At 37.3% G+C, this 19,398-nt stretch overlaps 1 protein-coding gene across 3 annotated transcripts in view; it reads right to left on the bottom strand.

The window, feature by feature from the left end:
- Positions 1-19,398, bottom strand: part of LOC124635562 (serine/threonine protein kinase OSK1-like) — a 44,253-nt gene that overhangs the window by 14,657 nt on the left and 10,198 nt on the right. For 2 of the 3 annotated variants that reach the window (XM_047171482.1, XM_047171483.1), the window contains exons 2-4: positions 12,041-12,084; positions 3,632-3,722; positions 1,596-1,799 (exon numbers count right to left, since the gene is read on the bottom strand). In XM_047171482.1, coding sequence (XP_047027438.1) covers positions 1,596-1,799; positions 3,632-3,722; positions 12,041-12,084 — 339 coding nt within the window. Of the gene's footprint in view, positions 1-1,595; positions 1,800-3,631; positions 3,723-12,040; positions 12,085-18,484; positions 18,576-19,398 lie in introns of those variants that run through there. The other variant, XM_047171481.1, reaches the window with a different exon arrangement.

Below are 19,398 nucleotides of genomic sequence, written 5' to 3'. Positions count from 1 at the left end.
GACTTTCACCTTTTTGACATGTCACTGATCTGATTTACGTACGGAAACTTATAACTGGTGGACAAGAGTTTGACATATGTTTTCCTGTTGTTGAAGATCTTGGTTTCATTTGTGGGTGGGAGTATTGAATGCCAGAACAATTTGCATTAAATGAGAGACTGGATAGTGCACCTAATTGGGCAACAATGTACTTTAGTCACTACACACGTAAAGCATCTTCTAAATAGAAATATGACGAACAGCCGTGCTCTAATTTTAAAGACTTATAATTCTAAATGATTCTCCATTCAACTATTTACTATTAATATGACGTCATTATTTAAGAGTGAAAATTCCATAATGAATGCTTTACGGGCGGTGGCCGGTGTTGCACCTGTTTGAATACGTCTGTCAACGACCGACCTAATTGCACCTAGATTATTCATAAATCCTATTTATAGGTGATACCTTAGTTGACGGTACTTTACGGTACAATTTTTTTTCTAATTAAAAGCTACGATGACAGCTGCCTAAAAGCGGAAGAATTTATGAGATAATGAGGTATTTTTTGGCGTTGTTTTTAAAATATCCGATGTCTTTAGAGAAAAGTGGGCGTAGGAACACCATCTTGTTGAAATAAAATTCTGCCCAACTGAATGCCTTTAGAAGTTTTAAAAATAAAGACGATTTCAGCAAGAACATATGCTTCCATTAATCTACAAACTGACAGACAAAAATAAGTCATCATACAAATAAGTCATCATACAAATAAGTCGAAGACACCAGTCGTTATAAATAAAAGCAAACTTAACAGCGTTTAGTGAAATGATAAATGAAAACACATGGCCTAGAATTCCGACACGTCAAAATTACTGTCCTTAACCCACATCTGAGGAGTCAAACATAACTTGATATTGTCCAGCTTTGCGCGTGAGTCACGGCTACCGTTTGAATGAACTGGCAGAATCGAAATGCAGGAATGTTAGTACAAATGAATCTACCGACGTCGCGGGTATGATAAATAACCATAACAAAAATAAACGTGCTCTGCAAACCTAGGACGATACAAATAGACTGGTATGACGGAAGATTCACGACAGCAGACAGTGCTTCTATAGTTTTTCCGCGAGCCGAAGTGTCGTGTGTACAGCGCTATGAGTCGTTATTAGCCAGCGTATAAAAAGAAAGGTCGTGGAATAAAATTAAAACCGCATCTGTATATCCCACGCCGTATGGTCCGTGGGTAGATTTCTTGGCATTGTAAACTTTCGAAATGATCAAGAAACATGCTGTTACGACTTCTATTAGAATAAAATAATCTGTTTAACATCCGCCTAAATCTGATTTAATAGATTGCAGCACGGATATATATTGTTATCTGGTATTAAACCCAAGGTTAGGTATTGAAAATAGATTGAAAAAATCGTGCGTTCAAATTCCTGGGTACAATACAATGTAATCGAAGTTTATGTTTCTATTAATCAAAACACCACATGGCCTTATCTTTTGTATAACATTCAATGGCTTCTAGTTGGAAGTACTGATGTCTTATGAGCATTATGTTTTCCACATTCTTCTCTTATCGTATTAGTAGCTACTATGTTGTCGGTACTTACAGTTCGAGCACCACACACATGTATTTCCCCCACTCGTACGCATCATATAGCTGTATGAGCCTCGGGTGTCGGAGCCTCCTCATGACGTCCACTTCACGCTCCACATTCCGTCTCTCATCCCGCCTGCTGACTGACACCAGCTTGGCTGCAAGCTCTAAGCCAGTGCTTCTCTCCCGGCAGAGGTAAACTGTGCCGAATTTGCCTCTGAAATAAAAGGAAACATTTGTTAAAAGCATGTTCAATGAGTAAAGGAAAAAAATCGTCAGAGAGACCATTATGATTATAACAGAAGCGCTGTCGGTGGCATATGAGCCTGACAAGGAGTTACAGGAGAGGAGACATGCTGAGTACAGTAAGACAGTTTACCCACATATAGCAATCTATACTAAAATTATTATATTGAAGAGTTTGTTTGCTTAAAAACGGGCTAGTCTAAGGAACCACTAGCCCGATTTGAAAAAAAAATTGTGTTCGTATTTGTACAGGTGTGCTGAATAGAATTAAAACCCTTGGCAGAAGCTAGTAATTAAATATGCCAGTTCCTCCTTAGTTTCATCGACTTAGATTTCATCAAAAATCATGCAGTTGACAGTCCACACAAAGAGCGTCTCAAAGATTTATGAGAAGGCAAGTCCCACAAAGTGCTTCAAATAGATTCTAATGTTGATCCTGATGTCTAAGAAAATGAATTACGTACACATCTCCTGATAAAGGAAGCCAGTACAATGGTGAGATTAATTCCTTAGCTAACGAAACCCTTTCATATGAAGAAATGTTGCGTAACGAACGCACATTAATATCTTCTATGGCTTCAAGTCGATAAGCGAACGTTAATAAACTATTAAGATTAACCGTACACAAGTCTGCAACTTAATAGTCGGCCGACAGTTGCCCTAGCAAGAGGGTAAGAAAAAAGAAAGACGTGAATTCAATCAGTTTTTCTGATACCGGTCGAATACCTGATCTTTGTTACTGCGTTCATCTTCATACTGATTTATGAGCCCAAACATACTATCGGCCGACTAGAAGTTTGCAGTATGTTCTTAGTGTTTCGTTTGTGTTAGTTCGTATATTTGTATGATTGTATCCACCTGCTGTGCTATGAGTCATGAGACTTGGGAACCTTTTAATGTAGTATCGATTCCGTCATTAAAAGTGGGATCTAATTATAAGATGATTACGTACGCTACTGGCATTGTCTTTGTGTGAATGTGCCATGTTTCAAATTTATAACAAGGTATTAAAGTATTCAATGGATAAAGTATGTGCTAGAATAGAATCAGTATTCATACAAGGTATCGCATGGACTGCAGTTTATCAATGAAATAATAGAAATTTTTGTGAATTAACTTAAGGAAAAGTATTATAAAATTGAATCTTAACCACAAAACGTAGGTATTGTAAATCACACCCCTTTATTTAGAAGCTTATTAACTAACCGACCGCAAGTAGACAATGTGTAGTCAAAGGCTACTTATATCTTAAAGTGAACAAACCACATCTCGTATACAATCTAAGGGTGAACCACCATTGCACTATTTAACTATAACGATAAGAAAACCCTAACCAGCCAGTATATTTGTCGCCCATTGGTCAAATCAGCGATTTGACAACTGAAAATGGTTCGGATAACATTATAGTTAAATGGTGCAACTTACCTTAAGAACCTATTCTTTGTTGATTTTGTACTTTCCACTTACTACATGTTAATTGACATGTCCGATACAATTGCGATATCTAATCTTCATAATCAGTGTTTAAACATATTTCAATGTGCTCAGCAAATACTTATTGTGGTCTGAGTAATAACACAGATTACTAACCTACTGAAGTCAGCCAATTAATGCCTTTCGCCGTATTGTTTTGGTCATAAGATTTTCGACTACTGTGTTTATTAAGTAGCCAACTTCTGAAAAGCGAAGCTTCTCGGCAATATTTGTAGGAGCAAAGAATAATTATGCACAAAGAGTCAAATGGTTGACTTTAAAATTGGTTAATTGGGGTCAAGTGTAAGTAATGATATGAATATTCCTCACCTGCCGATCTCGGAGAGCATTTCGTAAAATTCGTTGACATCTGTACCCCTTTTGATGGTGACATCGCGACAGGGGAAGGGTGGCTCGATTTCTGCAAAGATAAGATACAGTTAGCAAATGTTTGGAGAAAATAAGAATGTACCTACTAAAACCCCAAGTTCAATAACAGGTGACAACCTAAACGTCGGTTTTCCTAATACAACTGTTCAGTGCTATGAATTTTCACTGACTTTTCACGTTTAATTTTTCAAACAAACATTTGTTTTAAGAAAAAACGGACGCTTATGTTGTCAGGGAACTTGGGCCTAAGTGTTTACACAAGTGGAATGTCCCAGGGTCCGATACTGGGTCCAACGTCAAGAAATGCTCAGTATAGAAATATAATTTCTGATTAATGTATAGAATGGCTAATCTTATGGCATACATTTGTGATGTAAGGTACTTAAAAGGGTTCTAAACTTTGGCAGACACAACACGAGTTCCTATAAAAATGAAGATTCTTCTGTAATAAAAGATATTGTATGATCTGCCGTAATCCAGATTTCGTATCTGTTATCTTTATAAGATGTTAGTATTATCAGTGCACGTGCACTTCTAACCTTATTAACTTCTTTATCTTAATAGATGTTAGACAACTCTTAGATTCACCTTTGAATGTTTTTCTTTACATGTTATAACATGATAGATACGCTATTTGATACAATTATTTTTATTGCTTTGCATGCTGCGTTATCGTTTTATAAATTATATGGATTTTTTATTCCATTAATTGCTTAATAACAGCATCACTATTATTATCATTATTACAACATTGCTATTTATATGAATTGGAGGAAATGGGTATTTTTTAGGACTTGCGTTTAAAGCCATAGTTCTGATAGTCCAGTCAGTCGAATCCAATAACAAAATTATTTTCTACTTTCTCATTAATTACGCTGTTGTAGTTAGTTTCGGCTTACAGATAAAACAGATAGGCAATCTCTTATCTTTCATTAAGCTGATTAAATTGTACCCTGTCTGATAACCAGATAAAAATGCACCATACAGAATTGGAAAAGTAATCGCGTTAAAAATGGCTGTATCCTCGTTGTTACATTAAATAGATGTCTATCAGACACAGGTGTGTCAGTGAATAGGTATGTTACGTCTATTTGTATGCCATACGTTAGTTTAACCACGGAAAGATAGCGGAGACGCCATAAGGATGCTAGGTCAAAGCCTTCTTGTAGGTAAAGCAACGAACGGTAGGCGTGATCAGTTAGTAGAAGTAACGAGACGTTCGGGTTTCTTGTCAAATCAAAATCATTCTATCGAAGATTGGTCTTGATTGATTGGTGATTTTATTTTGAAAATAATAGGCGGGTTCCATAGAAGGCGTATAAGAGCGGAGGTAGTAACGTTTCTCGTCCCCAAAACACTCGCATTTTGGCGCGCTTGTTTCATAGGAGATTTTGCGTTATGACATCTCCGCCAGTCATTATGTTCTTCATGGGTTTAACTGTTACAATGGTAGTCACGTCTACGAATATTTTATATGGAGAAAGAGCTAGCTTCGTCCTCAAGAGGTTTAGTCCTTGTTGCATTTTAACGAAAATACTATCTTCACCCGCATCCCGTAGGAACCCTTTCTCTAGGAAAAGTAGTCCATAGAATTTCTCGATACATGAGCTATCTAACAAACAATAATTTTTCAAATCGGATGTTCCTGAGTAAACTCGTTTAAACAAACAAACTCTTCAGCTTTATAATATTAGTAACTAGCTTCCGCCCGCGGCTTCGCCCGCGAAGAGTTCGGTTATATCGCGTTTCCAAGAGAACTCTTTAAAAGTCCGGGATAAAAACTACTCTATGTTCTTTCTCAAGGTCAACTCTATCTCTGTACCTACCAAATTTTATTAAAATCAGTTCAGTGGTTTAGACGTAAAGGGGCGACAGACAGACAGAGTTACTTTCGGATTTATAATATTAGTAGCGATAGATAAGATTCTTGAGTTCATTTTCAATATCAAGTTGATGACGAAAGAAAAACTATGCGATAACAGTAAAGAGGTCGGAAGCCATGTTTATATACCTATAACAACATATAATAAACATTAATCGTTTTGCAAATTAAGCGTGACGATAATACGTCTGTCTGCAATTTGTTCTATCAGAGCCAACAAATCACTATTGTAAATAGCGAAACTGGCAAAAAGCAAACATCCACTATGTCAATTTTATTAATTGAGATTCTCGATAGTTCTATGTAGAAAAAAATCGGCCAAGTGTGCGCCGGACTCGGGAACGAAGAGTTCCGTATCTATAAAAAGTGATGCTTGGTCTATGTTAGCCCCTTATTTATTTTATTCTACATAGTTTCCGTATTTATTTTTACAGCGGTTACAGAAATCATAGGCGTCGTCCTAATTGGGAGCGATCGTACGATGGCGCGATGCGTTTTTCATCTCACGATCTCACTTGCGAGGTTCAAATAGGACACTCTGATGAAATCTGTATGTTTGAACTCATCGCACGACGAGAACGCATCGTGTCATCGTACGATAGCTGTCAATTAGGACGACGCCTTAAGATGAAAAACGCATCGCGCCATCGTACGATCGCTCCCAATTAGGACGACGCCATACACCACCTCTGACAATTTCGGCTGTCTAGCTATCATGGTTCATGAGATACAGCATGTTTATAGACGGACAGTGAAATCTTAGTAATGAGGTAACGTTTTATCCCCAGCGGGGCCCAGCAGAGCGAAGGCCTGCCGAGGCTGCGGGATTATTCGAATGTGTTACCGCGGCCCTGGTACATAAAAGGCCTACGACGGAACACGATAGATGTTATTCAGTAAAAGTCTGATACTCCCTCCCTCACCGCTGCTTACCCACAGCGGGAAGGGAGTTGATGATTACACCCATCGTTTAAAAAAAAAGGTAACGTTTTACCCTCTGGGTACGGAACCCTAAAAACAATAATAAACTAAAGAGTGCACCCACAGATGCGTCATTGCATCGTTTTGGCAAGGAGTCAAGACAAAAAACGCGTCAGGCACGACATTGCGAATTTTGGACTGTCTATCCATTGTTTAGTCTGTAGAAGAACATGTGTTACACGTTTATGTATTTATATCCGCTACATGCTAATCAACGTAATTTTGTTATTTGTTTTAGAGGAAGTTTGTAGGTAATTATCTAGCCAAACAGGCAAACACTTTAATTTATCTATTTGATTTTCCTCTTCAATAATTGGTACTTTGGTGCTTACTGTTTAAAAATTTACACAAGGTCTTATGTTCTAATATTTATGTTATGCGTGTTCGCGAAAAATTCTTCTCTTTTTGTTTGGTAGTGATGATATTGTGACTCTTCTTTATTTGTGTTTAGACCACATAAATATTTTAATTAATCATTAAAAGTATAACTACAATCAGCTACTATTTCCTCGTACAGGTAGGTATTTGTTTTGCTAAATTTATAATAGGCGAAAACTTAAATCCTGCAGCAGTAGCATAAGAACGAGTCATCAGTATTTGGGACCCGTGTTCAAAATTTTTGCACCCCCCCGCCCCAAATCCGCCCCTGTAGTAATATTAATAGTAGGCACACAATAGTACTAATTTAGTTTAACCTTACTACGTTGGACACTGCACGGGTTGAATGCACTGCAGGCGCCTTTGACTCGTTCATCCACCTTTATATACGAAGTGATGATTACTCATCGATTCTATATATCGATATAGTCACATCTTATCGATAGATCACAGCATTACTCAGATCTGTTGTAGTAAATAAAGGTCGTGTGAGTGATTTTTTGTAGTTTTTTTTAAGTTGCTTTTGCCTTAAATGAGGTTGTTTGTATTTGGGCTTGCCATGTTGGGAAATGTATTTTTTTTTGTTTTGGGCAAAATGTAGGCTGGTTTGTATTTGTTTATAGTAGTGTTTCATTGAGATTTGAATTTGGAATTGCGAGTTCCTCGGCGTTCAAAATCGCAGGCGGACAGTAACAGCCTCTTCATACTAATGGATGATTCGGGCGAAAAATCTCGCGCTTTCTCAGCATAACAGCAAACAATTGACAACAGCCAGACAGATTTTAGCCACTCGGTTATGCTACGCGCTGAAAAACCGAACGGAAAATCTGCTAGTGTGAAAACGCTCTGTAAAAATACGTAACAATAACCCGACATATGTCAGTAAACATCATAGTTCTACTGCGTCGTAACACTGGTAGATTTAAAAATAAAATCCACATGAATGGGTGGTCAGGCGCCGACCAGCTAAGATCTGGTGACCTTCTAACATAGCATCATCCCGGTTGGACTCACGTGGCTGCTAGCACGTGTTTACGTATTGTATTTTATTATTCACTCGTTTTAAACAAGTTTATTTTGTACGCAACTTCTGGATTGTGGAAATGGATCCATGTAGCCAGACGGGAGAAGCCACAATTCCGATATTTACATGTTAGTTAGAGCTTCACAACAGTGTTTCTAAATGACAGAGTTTTCCAAAATTTTCCGAAGATCTCTAGCATAGGTATTCACCTAATGCAATTTTATGCAACAACTGCTGCTCAGTAGAGTTCGTAGGCTTCGTAGGCCCTTCTGGGCACTGAGTTGTACCTACTTGAGTACCTACTGTAAGACCACGAACTTCGAGACACTGGATAGCAAGTCATAAAAATAATTTTAAAAATGTTTGCATTAAACAGTACTGTCGGCGAAAACACAACTCATAAAATATTATATTATCGAATTGTGAATTCAGCTATAAAGATAGAGAAATGCCTGTCTAGCATTGTTTTTGAATAGGTAATATCGAGCAAAATCAATGCTGCATTTTGTTTTTAAACTAGTCAGTTTTGTATGTACTTTTATATACTTTATGTAGAATAGAATGTTCTTTAATTTTATATTTCATGTGACTGAGCATTTAAATTATGTGACTATTAGATACTTTCAATCATCTAATTGGGAACTTTAGAATCATTCTTGAAAAATATTTTTTTTTTATCCGCCATGTCTTACCGTGATGAAATCAGTGCGTTGTCGAATTTATTTTAATCTATAGCTGTCAGCTATTGTTTAACGCAGAGGATAAATGAATATGGAATCAATTGTCTGTCTAAAAATAATACTGATAAACGTTTGTTGTTTTATTTGATTTGCTTATTATTATTAACTACAAAAATCATAGTATCTTTAGTTTCATCATTTAACTATAACGATTACTAAACCATAACCAGCCGAATACTTGCAGGCCATTGGTCAAATCGGCCATGTGACAAATGAAAATGGTTCGGTCAGGCCCGCCGCTAGCTGTTTGTTCGCCCGCGTGCAAAACTGATTATGCCGTCCTACGACTACATACGTTTTGTCAAAAAATATATAAGGGGGGGGGGGTGGATCCAGGGGGTCCGAAAATTCATATCCATCTTACTTGTCCAACAGAAAAAAAATGTGCTCTGATTGCAGAAAACCCACTACTACTTTTGGATAAATAACTATTGCAATACATAACATTCATTACACATAACTTTTTATTTACTTGAAATGTTCAGAGTAACCTAAGCAGTCCTGGGTTAGCCCATAAGCAAACTAAGCAATTGCTTAGGGCATCAATGCAATGCAATCATTACCCAAGTGGCCCCTATGTATTGAAAGATTGTGATTAACTTAAACTACTTAACGCACTTAAATATCTATAACAATGTTTTACGTAAGTAAAATATGTTATTTGGTGGGTTTCCCGTTGAAAAGTCAACTTATAAGGCACTTTTCATATGTAAGGAAGCGCGAGCGAAGCGAGCGCGAAAATTTTTTAGTCTAGGGACGGACACAAAACAAATAAAAACCACTGTAAATTAACAAAGCAAAGTCAAAAGTAAGATATGCACAGAAGCGAAGTGCAAAAGCCGCGAGCGAAGCGAGCGCGCTTTTTTCCTTAAAGTTTTCATGAAGTAAACATATCATAAAAAGCCATAACGGACGTGCGTGAAAAATGTTTTTTCGGAATTGAATGCCTCAACAATTAAACAAAGATAAAATGCAATATCTGACATAGAGCCGCGAGCGCAGCGAGCGCGAATTTTTTTGGGGATGCAAAGGGTGAAACAGTCAAAAATAGGAGACGACCAAAGCTACGGCGGCTTTTTCCGAAATTTTATTGGTTTAATTTTGCCGCCCCCTAAATAGCATTTGCCCCACGCTACGCCACTGGTTGATCTTAAATCGTTTGAATGTTAATGAATCTTTAATTTTGAAAATGTCCTTTCAACAGATGTACCTAACTGAAACCGGCAGTGTAAGTAATATTCTTAGCGCTATTGCTGTGTTTGGAAATATTGAAATCAAATCATTAGTAAAAAGATATTGTATTTTTTAAATATTACGTAATAACTCGCTAGATTTGCCGCCCCCTAGGACGTGCCGCCCGCGTGCTGTGCACGCGCTGCACGCCCGCTTACGGCGGGCCTGGGTTCGGTTATTGTAGTAAGTCAACCCCTGTTTATAGCTTTTTTTTACATAAAAATTGCGAGAAAAATGCCGTAGGTAATGCAAAAATGTGTTTTCGTCTGCAATGTCATTGACCTTTTGCATTAAAATGTTCGTCAAACATCGCGTTATGTACTTAAGTAATGTACTTGTATTGCGATGAATGTTTGCCGAATATTAATGAGGGTATGACTTGTGAGTGCCAGTGAGTGTATCAGAATTTGGCAAAAGCTGTTTTTTCTTCCATAAAAATTAAAAGTTAATCTACCAGCATGTAGGGATTTAAATTTAACAAATGCTCAATACTTTCTCCAATTTTGACCTGGTGATAATCCTGAGGCTCTTTTCAAGATCTTGTCAATATCATGCACATAGTCTACTAGTCTAGTGCCCGAGAAAGGACGTAAGCTACTTTTTACCAGGTAGCGGAAAGTAGTTCTTTCTGGAAATGGGAACCCACGGGAAACAGTCAATTTTGGTTTAATTGATAGATATTGCGTCGAACACTTAGTTTTAGTTCAATTTATATCAAAAGCTGAAAAAACAGTCATTGGAATTTAAAATATGTACCTCTACACCATATTCTCAACACAAAAAATACAATACTACAGGATGCTATACCATGACTCATATAAGGAATGCATATGATTATAGTCTGTGGTATGTCCCATAGCCTGGACGTTGAAAGAGGCGCGTAATGACGGGTTGTTGTCTATGGTAGCAAGACAAATGCCATAGGTAGGTAACTAGTTGGATGTAGGTATGCGCAGTCATTTCCGAATTGCTACCGTTCAGATGACTAAGCTTCCGAAATTCATTGAATTGTAGCTTGCATTTCTGGGAAATTGATTAGCTTTGTTTCCGAAGTTTGAACTAACAGCTCATAGGCGTATAGATTAGTACTGTGTGATTAGAGTTGTTGTTTTTGAATTTAGTAGTTTTGAATTAATACTGCAAATGTTTTTCAGACCGACGCAATTATTTTTTTTAAGAAAATTCTGATTTGAAATATAAATTATTTTTCCATAACCATTTAACTGTAAAGATAACCAAACTTTAGCCAGCCGTGACATTGGCGACTTGACAACTGAAAATTGACATTACTAAATTGCTTACTGACAGGCGAAACATAGTGCACTTTATTGTGTATCTATTATGAACTTATTACCTATGTTTGCAATAAAGAACTTTGACAACTTTGAACTTAGAAAATGTTTCGGCTATCATTTTAAATAAACGGTCCAACTGGGTGCAACCTACCGTCAATGTAATGACGTAATTATCGTCACAAGTACCAAAATTGTGTTCATTCTACATTTGTAACATGACGATTGGGCTGTCATTAGTGTCATCGAGCCCACGACTTCAAATATTCGGCCCGGTCTAAAATAAAGACGGATTCCACTCGCCTGCCAAATATTGTGTTTGTTTACTTTATTTTGTTCTGAAGTTTAGCTAACTGCCACGATAATTATCTTTAGTTTTTTATTTAACCTACTTTGAGGAATTAATAGAATGGCGTTAAAGTGCTATAGTAATTGATGTTGACATAGAATTTTAGCAATTTTTATTTTGCTTTGATTAATTTTCTGTCTAGTTGTGGGAGGTAACGTTTTTTGTTTATAAAGTACAAATATCTTTGTTTGACCCCGAAGGCGTTAACAGAGTCATATGCGCAGAAATAAAAAATACAAACCTTAACAAAACGTTGCTTTGTGACGTCATACTTTCGGTATTCAAATCCGTTATTCTGGTGTGCATTCTTTATTTGAAATGGCCTTACTGAGTCTGCTTTTGCGCACCTAAACGTGTAGTAGGGTCTAAGTACACCGAAATTGGAAATTGATAATCAGTTGTTTAAAGTAAACTGACGTTAATTATTTCGATGAACTTGAGCTTAATAAAGTACTTAAATAAAATATTACCTCCAACTGGATCGGTTTCATCCACGTGGATCATTTCTGATGATCTGCAACAAAACAAAGAGATTTTCAGTATTCACTGAATAAATAATGAAATGTATCATGGAAATTACTGCGCTGAAAACTGGCGCGGAATTATTAATATGCACAAATTAAGGATGTTGCTCGAACAAATATGTAATGCTCTTATTAATCATTCAATGTGCAATTCAGTAATTAAATATGGCGCCGTTAGTCGTATTTTCGCGCCAAGTACATCGGTGATGGTTCTTAAAAAAAAAACAAATGATGGCCATGAACTTTTGAAAGAGTCTGCATGTATTTTTACTTAAGGAGTTTTTATTATTTTTAAACTGCCAGTACCGAGAGATTTGTTCTTAGCTCAGTTATTCCGGCTTAGTGCCAAATAGATCTAAACGCGTATCGAACGTTCAGCTGTAGTATGCCAATTTTTAAGCCCGTATTTTTGTTTGGAAATTAGTAAATATTGGAAAATGTTTACTAATTATCTAACTGTTGCTTTAAATATTTTGAAACTAGTTCTATAGTTTCCACTGAAAATTACCCAATTGTCTTTATGACATAGAAATGTGTAAATCATTTTTCATATCTCTTGTAAGTAGTTTTCCAAGATGTTCTTAATAACTGGGTTGCAAGAAAGACAATAAAAGACCCATTCTGAATTATTTCGCGCGTAATCGTAAAACGAAAGTTGAAATTCGAACTCACATAAAGAAAATATTATTTTCATTGAGCCTACAAATCTGTGTAATGTCACAATTCGCACATTTAAATAAAGAACGTTGGACGTTCCGTTCTACGCAACACAATTTGTCTATTTCGTGTCGTGGAACTCGTGGAACAGATGACTACATTCTGCAGTCCAGCCGTGCACTCGGATTTGGGTCGTCTATTTACGAACTAACATTTGTGGCCCATTATTACATCGTGTCGATCGCAGACACAAAATATATTTCATATTTTAAATCACGCTTGGCATTTGAAAAGGTTTTATTTGTTTTTGTCATTGACACCGTTGGATATTAAGATAAATGTGAGCTCGGGTACTTCCAAAGAAAATTTTGAGATATGCGAGTATGAAGTACGAGCATGGCTGTACGGTTTTTCTTTTGGAATAAATGGTGTATAAAAAGCCATCTCAGGAGGGAAATAATTTGAACCTCACATTGTGTTTACTAAATGTCACTTTAGGGAGATATTCCTTTACAATACAGGTTTTTGCTTTCTTAACTTATGCTTATGCAAGACATTTTGGAAAATAGAAGGAAGCCATACCGCTACAGATAACCATAGCTGTTTAAAAATGAAAATACGTTTACATTCAGCCAGTTTGCATCGTAAACAGATCATTGGGGCTTAAAAAACATTGAAAAAGAAAAACCAAACATTATTTTTAAATGGAGCAAGGTTGGTGTAACGAGTGATCGCTGGTATTCCGACCTACTTACGACGGAGAAGTATTAATTAAAATCATTGGCTGACTTCTACGTTAAATCCTGCTTAATTAAATGAACTGAACATCAAAATTAATGGAGTGTCTTACCAATTTTTAAAAGGGATTATTAGCAAAATAAGAATATTTTTGGAAAAAAGACTATGTATTATGAGAATAGAAATATTTTCACAGATGGTTGGCAAAACCTTACTTCTATGTGGACTCAAATCATGATGTCTTTTTCCGTTTTCTTCGATAAGTTTATTTTAAATATGTATTTAGTATTAATAGAACAAATTCGTTTCATATTTTACTATCTACCTCGTAAGTATATCTATATGACGTTTCTACAGGAAGCTTAAGTCACGGGATGTGACGTGGCTACTTCTTATTCCTATGAGGAGTCTGCTCTTGGAACTAACTCATTGTTTTTATCATTTTATACTTTTATTGCAGACGATGAATCAGTGTCAAGCACTGTTTAGGTTACTCAAAATAATTATATGGATTTAGCCTATCTATGATTTGGACATTTCGCTTCGACTTTTGCGTATTTGATGTTTCCCTCCCCCCTCCCCCTCGGTGTGGATGTAGCGTGAGGGAGTGTCAGAATCTTATTGACTAAAACCCATCATGTTCCTTCTAAAGCCGTTTATGTACCAGCATCGCGATAAATTCGAACAATCCTGCAGCCCCGGCAGGTACTTATATGATGATAATTTTAGGATTGTGTTTTGTTGCTTCAATTGTGTCAACTTTCGTAAGGCAGTATTGAAAACTGACGATGAAATGACTTCGATAACTAGTATGAATGGTACCTACCTTCGTAGTAATTTGCTTTAAATCTAGATCGAAATTCAGATGGTAATTCACATAGCATACGACTTCCCCACATTTCCCAAATACATACCATTAAACTTTTTAAAACTAAACCCAATTCAAAGATATTCGACAAACGTAAACATTTTATTTTACATGCTTTACGAATATAAATCTTACTGTGAAGACTTTAAGGTTAAATTCAGGTTGTAAGTAGTCGTTGCCTAATTTCAACGTGACGAAAGGAGGCCGATGCTTAGATAAGGTTTTGCACACTTCGCTTGATTTATGCCTGCCTGCAGTTTATTTTAAATAATCAGGTTAATTTGTTTTAAAATGCTTTACCTAACACATACCTACAGCAGTAAGCTGGATACTTTTCTAGACGTAGATTAAAGTGATAGAGTAAAATCGGCTGTCAATTACATAGTTTCTACTGTAAATTATTCTTTGATATCTCCAAAAACAATTTCAAGGTGCGATAACAACTCTTTGCTTATGCGTTTGGTCTAGTGCATTAATTTATTGTTCCATGCAGTAAAATTGACTCTATGGTATGGTATGCTTCAGTAAAATCTTAAGCATTCATCATTTTGACAGCATACGTCAGTTTTTCTGTAATGTAAATGTGTTGTAAAGGAGATGGCCAAAAAAAAACCCAGAGTCGACAGGAACTTCATATGTATGATTGGATTCAGTATAATTTGTGGATTTTAAAAAGTATTTCAAAACATCTACAAACCATGGGGTTCTCTTTTTATAACGTTTTTTCGATCAAGATTTTAGTTCACAAAAAAGTTTACTTTTACTGTTTGATGTTCGTTAGAAGTTGAATGCAGACTCGTGATTGGACCGTTTTACATTGCTAAGTCATATTTTGTTATATTTGACAATGTCACATGGCGCGATTTTCAAAGACAATTTCTCCAAAAACATTTCATAGCCAGTTGTGAAGGTTGCATGTAACTGCGAAACCTCTCCAAGTAGGTAAGGTCGGTGCTTAATCGTATCTGGAGTGGTTAAATACAAGACCTTTTAATCACCAGGCCAACTCTGAAACTATGGGGTTGTTACTAGTGGCTTGTATAATGTTAGTTTACTTTGCTTTTTTATGTCCCTTGATGTTAATAATCTTTAAAATCAACATATATTCAACATAACCTATTTTTGCGATAATATGAAATAGCTCCTATACCCCATGGATTTCAGTCTGGATTTTTTGGCACCATCAAAGGTCTATCATAAAGAACCTATTGGTAACCATTTCATTGCTGTCGATTCTGGGTTTTTTTTCTATGAAAATTTGGCCATCTCCTTTATAGTTAACAGTTGTTTTAAGAAAACTGATGATTATTTCGTCGGTGAACTTGGCCCATAGGCCTTTAGTCTATCAGCATTTAGAAAAAAACTGGGCCTTTTTCTTATATAAATATATTAAAGTCTGCTTTTTCTACAGTTTACTTGTTAATTAGGGTGTAATTACCAAGCCGTTTTACCGTCAATAGTGTGACAAACTTCCATTTCTGTCAGAGCACTGGGGCCCGATTCTCCTAAGTTAATAATGTCAAAATCGAATAGAAAACGAATCGCAATATGATCGCAATAGCAGTTTTAACCATATCGGGCATTCTGCTACTAATAAAAGACCAATCGTATTCGATTGACATTTGATTGGTGTGCGATTGGTCTGCTATTTTGGTGATTTTGGTCTATACGGTAGTTTGCTGTACAATCATTTTGCAATCGTAAATCATTTGCAGACAAAACGATTCATTATTGAATGACAGAAAAGGATAAAAACGTTTATTTCAAAGAAAAAATAGCGGAATGCCACATACGCTTCAATCGTAATCGAGTCGGGATTGGATATCAGTCGAATCGAGTCGAACGTGAATCGTATGGCGCTTAAGTAAAATTAGGAGAATCGGGCCCCAGATTGCAGTATTATTACCGGATATTAACTGCACCTAATAGAGATATTGCATTTTAGTTTTTACACATTATGTTATACGAGTAGATTGATTGGACCTTATTTGGGCATTTATATTTTTAATTTCCCGTTAAACTCCGTCAAAAGGTTTTGACCAGATATTGGCAATGTCCAAATATACTGGTGCTCAGCTGCATCCAGTTTTATAGTGGAAGCCAAGCCTTATAATAATATTAATTAGTACCAACCTGCATTGAGCAAGCGTGGTAATTAACGCTCAATCCTTCTCTGTGTGAGGGGAGGCCTGTGCCCAGCAGTGAGAAGAGAAAAACGTGAATGATGACGATGAAGGCTAATGTACCTAATTGGGAAAAGGCTAGGCAGATGATATTGTTAGAAGTGAAGGTGTAAGCGTCAACAGTCTATTGATAAATCTATAGCTTAATTAGGCATGATACAAGTATAAAAAATGCTCATCTACCATTCAGTTTTATATCATTTCTAGGTATATCAATACTTTTTTTTTTTTTTTTTTTTTTTTTTTTTTTATCGACGTAAAATCATCAAATGACCCCTCCCGCTGTGGGTTAGCAGCGGTGAGGGAGTGTCAGACTCTTACTGACTAAAATCGTCGTGTTCCGTCATAGGCCTTTTATGTACCAGGGCCGCGGTATCTCTTTCGAACAACCCGCAGCCCCGGCAGGCCTTGGCCCTGCTGGGCCCCGCTGGGGTTGCTGACGTCTCTTTGAGGAGCGCGTGGAACAACGCGCGCCGTCGACACGGGTCTGTCGTCTAGGAAGACAGAGGGACGATGAGCCACCCGAACTCACCGCCCACAGACCCACGCCTACGGTGGCCGGGAGTCATCTCGCGACACCCGGCGCCCATGGTGTCTACCTGGTCTAGCGCGGCGGCCGGGATGAGAGGTGCGAACTCTCTGGCGTTCCGCCTCCTCCTTCTCGAGCATGACCGCTTCGCAGAAGGAGGCGACGGCATCCCATTCCCTCTCGCCCCGGACCATGGCCTGAACCAGGGCCGGACGCGAGAGGTCGCCGCCGCCCAAAGCCTCGACGAGGACCCGGCGGTGCCCTTCCCATGCGGGGCACACCTGGACTGTGTGGTCCACCGTGTCCTCGGGGCTGTCCGCACAATGGTGACACCCGGGCGCCTCCTCACGACCGATGCGGTGCAGGTACCTCCCGAAACAACCGTGTCCGGTGAGGACCTGCGTCATGCGGTACGTGAGGGCGCCGTGACTCCTCCCGAGCCACTCCTCAAAGAGGGGACTTACCGCCACGATGGTGGCGTGCCCTGCACTGGGTTGCGACAGTCGCTCCCTCCAGGCCACCATGAGATCGCGCCGGAGCTCCGCCCGCTGCGCGACAACTTGCCGCGGCAAGGTATATCAATACTTGTATATATAAATAGAATTTTATCTAAGTACCTATTAGTTAATTCAGTTACGCCCAAAATGAATCATGATTCGATTTCTTTAATTCGCTTATCTTTGTAGATAATTGATAAAAAATACCTAGGTATATTGTTCTATAAATGAGACACAAATTATCCTTGATATCTAAATAAAAATTTATAATATGCATCATGTATTTCCCAACTTCATATGTAGGTAGGTAGGTATTTACTTACCAAAATGACAATCGTTTTTATTTGCGTACAACTGAAAACTCAGGTTTTACAATAAAGGATTATCTTGCCATGCGAATAAAAGCCTTGAAATTTTAACAGTAACTGTTATTTTCGTGTGCGAACTTTGGACAAGATGGTATGACAATGTGCTGGTCACAAATGTTATGTTGCACAGAACATACACAGCTTTCGCGATCCAAGGTGAAATTCTTTTGTTTCGTATTATACAATCAGTAAGTATGTAGGTTTAATCGTATGGTAATTTAGTATTTTATGCACAATACTTAATTAAAAAGCATTAAAGAGGATTTAATTAATTAATGCGCGACTATTTGTCGCTCGTATACGCTCGCGTTGAGACACACGCGGAAAAACCGACCGGAAAATCCACCAGTGTGAAAGTGCTATATTGTTAACTAGCTTATACACTATATTATAGCCCGCCCCACGGCTTCCACGGGGTAAGTAATATGTACCTATATCTTGCACTAGATATCGGATCTCTAGATAACACAAATATAATATAATATAAATCTGACCTATACAATATGGCGACAAACATTACGTTAACTAAAAGCTGTAGGTATATACTTACATCTGTCGTTTGGTTTTCCTGAAACTTGATAACGGACTCATTTTCAGTAAATCCGATCAATGTATTCAACACCACCAAAATAGTATAAAAACATCCTCATTGGTCAGTTTAAATTCCATTCGGATAAAAAGAAACGTAAACTGTAATTGAGAACGCACTACTGAACACTAAATTGACTTCCATGAATTATTTAAAATTGGAACACTATATTTTTAATTTTTTGGCTTTTCGCCTAAATTGATTCTCATTTACCATATGGAGAGAAAATCATCAGAATATCATCGAATGAGCTATTATTAAACTCTCAGTTCAATTTAATTCTGTCTGTCTGATCTGGGGCCCGATTCTCCTAATTTTACTTAAGCGACATACGATTGACGTTCGACTCGATTCGACTGAGATCCGATCCCGACTCGATTACGATTGAAGCGTATGTGGCATTCCGCTATTTTTTCTTTGAAATAAACGTTTTTATCCTTTTCTGTCATTCAATAATGAATCATTTTGTCTGCAAATGATTTACGATTGCAAAATGATTGTACAGCAAACTACCGTATAGACCAAAATTACCAAAATAACAGACCAATCGCACACCAATCAAATGTCAATCGAATACGATTGGTCTTTTATTAGTAGCAGAATGCCCGATATGGTTAAAACTGCTATTGCGATCATATTGCGATTAGATTTCTATTCGATTTTGACATTATTAACTTAGGAGAATCGGGCCCCTGTCTGTTATTAAGGCTTTTTCCAGTTTAATTCGGTAATTCCATTTATGCATAAAATCGTTGATTGTCCTCTGTTATAGCACCTTATATTTTCGTTCAGTTAATAATTGCAACTGAACATACGCGTTTATACTTCTCATTTTGTAAACGGAACTCTTTAGCAAAATTAATTTAAAAAAAGAA

Source organism: Helicoverpa zea, chromosome 13 (assembly GCF_022581195.2).
Source record: "Helicoverpa zea isolate HzStark_Cry1AcR chromosome 13, ilHelZeax1.1, whole genome shotgun sequence".
NCBI classification, from domain to species: domain Eukaryota; kingdom Metazoa; phylum Arthropoda; class Insecta; order Lepidoptera; family Noctuidae; genus Helicoverpa; species Helicoverpa zea.
The sequence above is the reverse complement of the archived record's forward strand: the minus strand, read 5'-3'. Positions and strand labels throughout refer to the sequence as shown.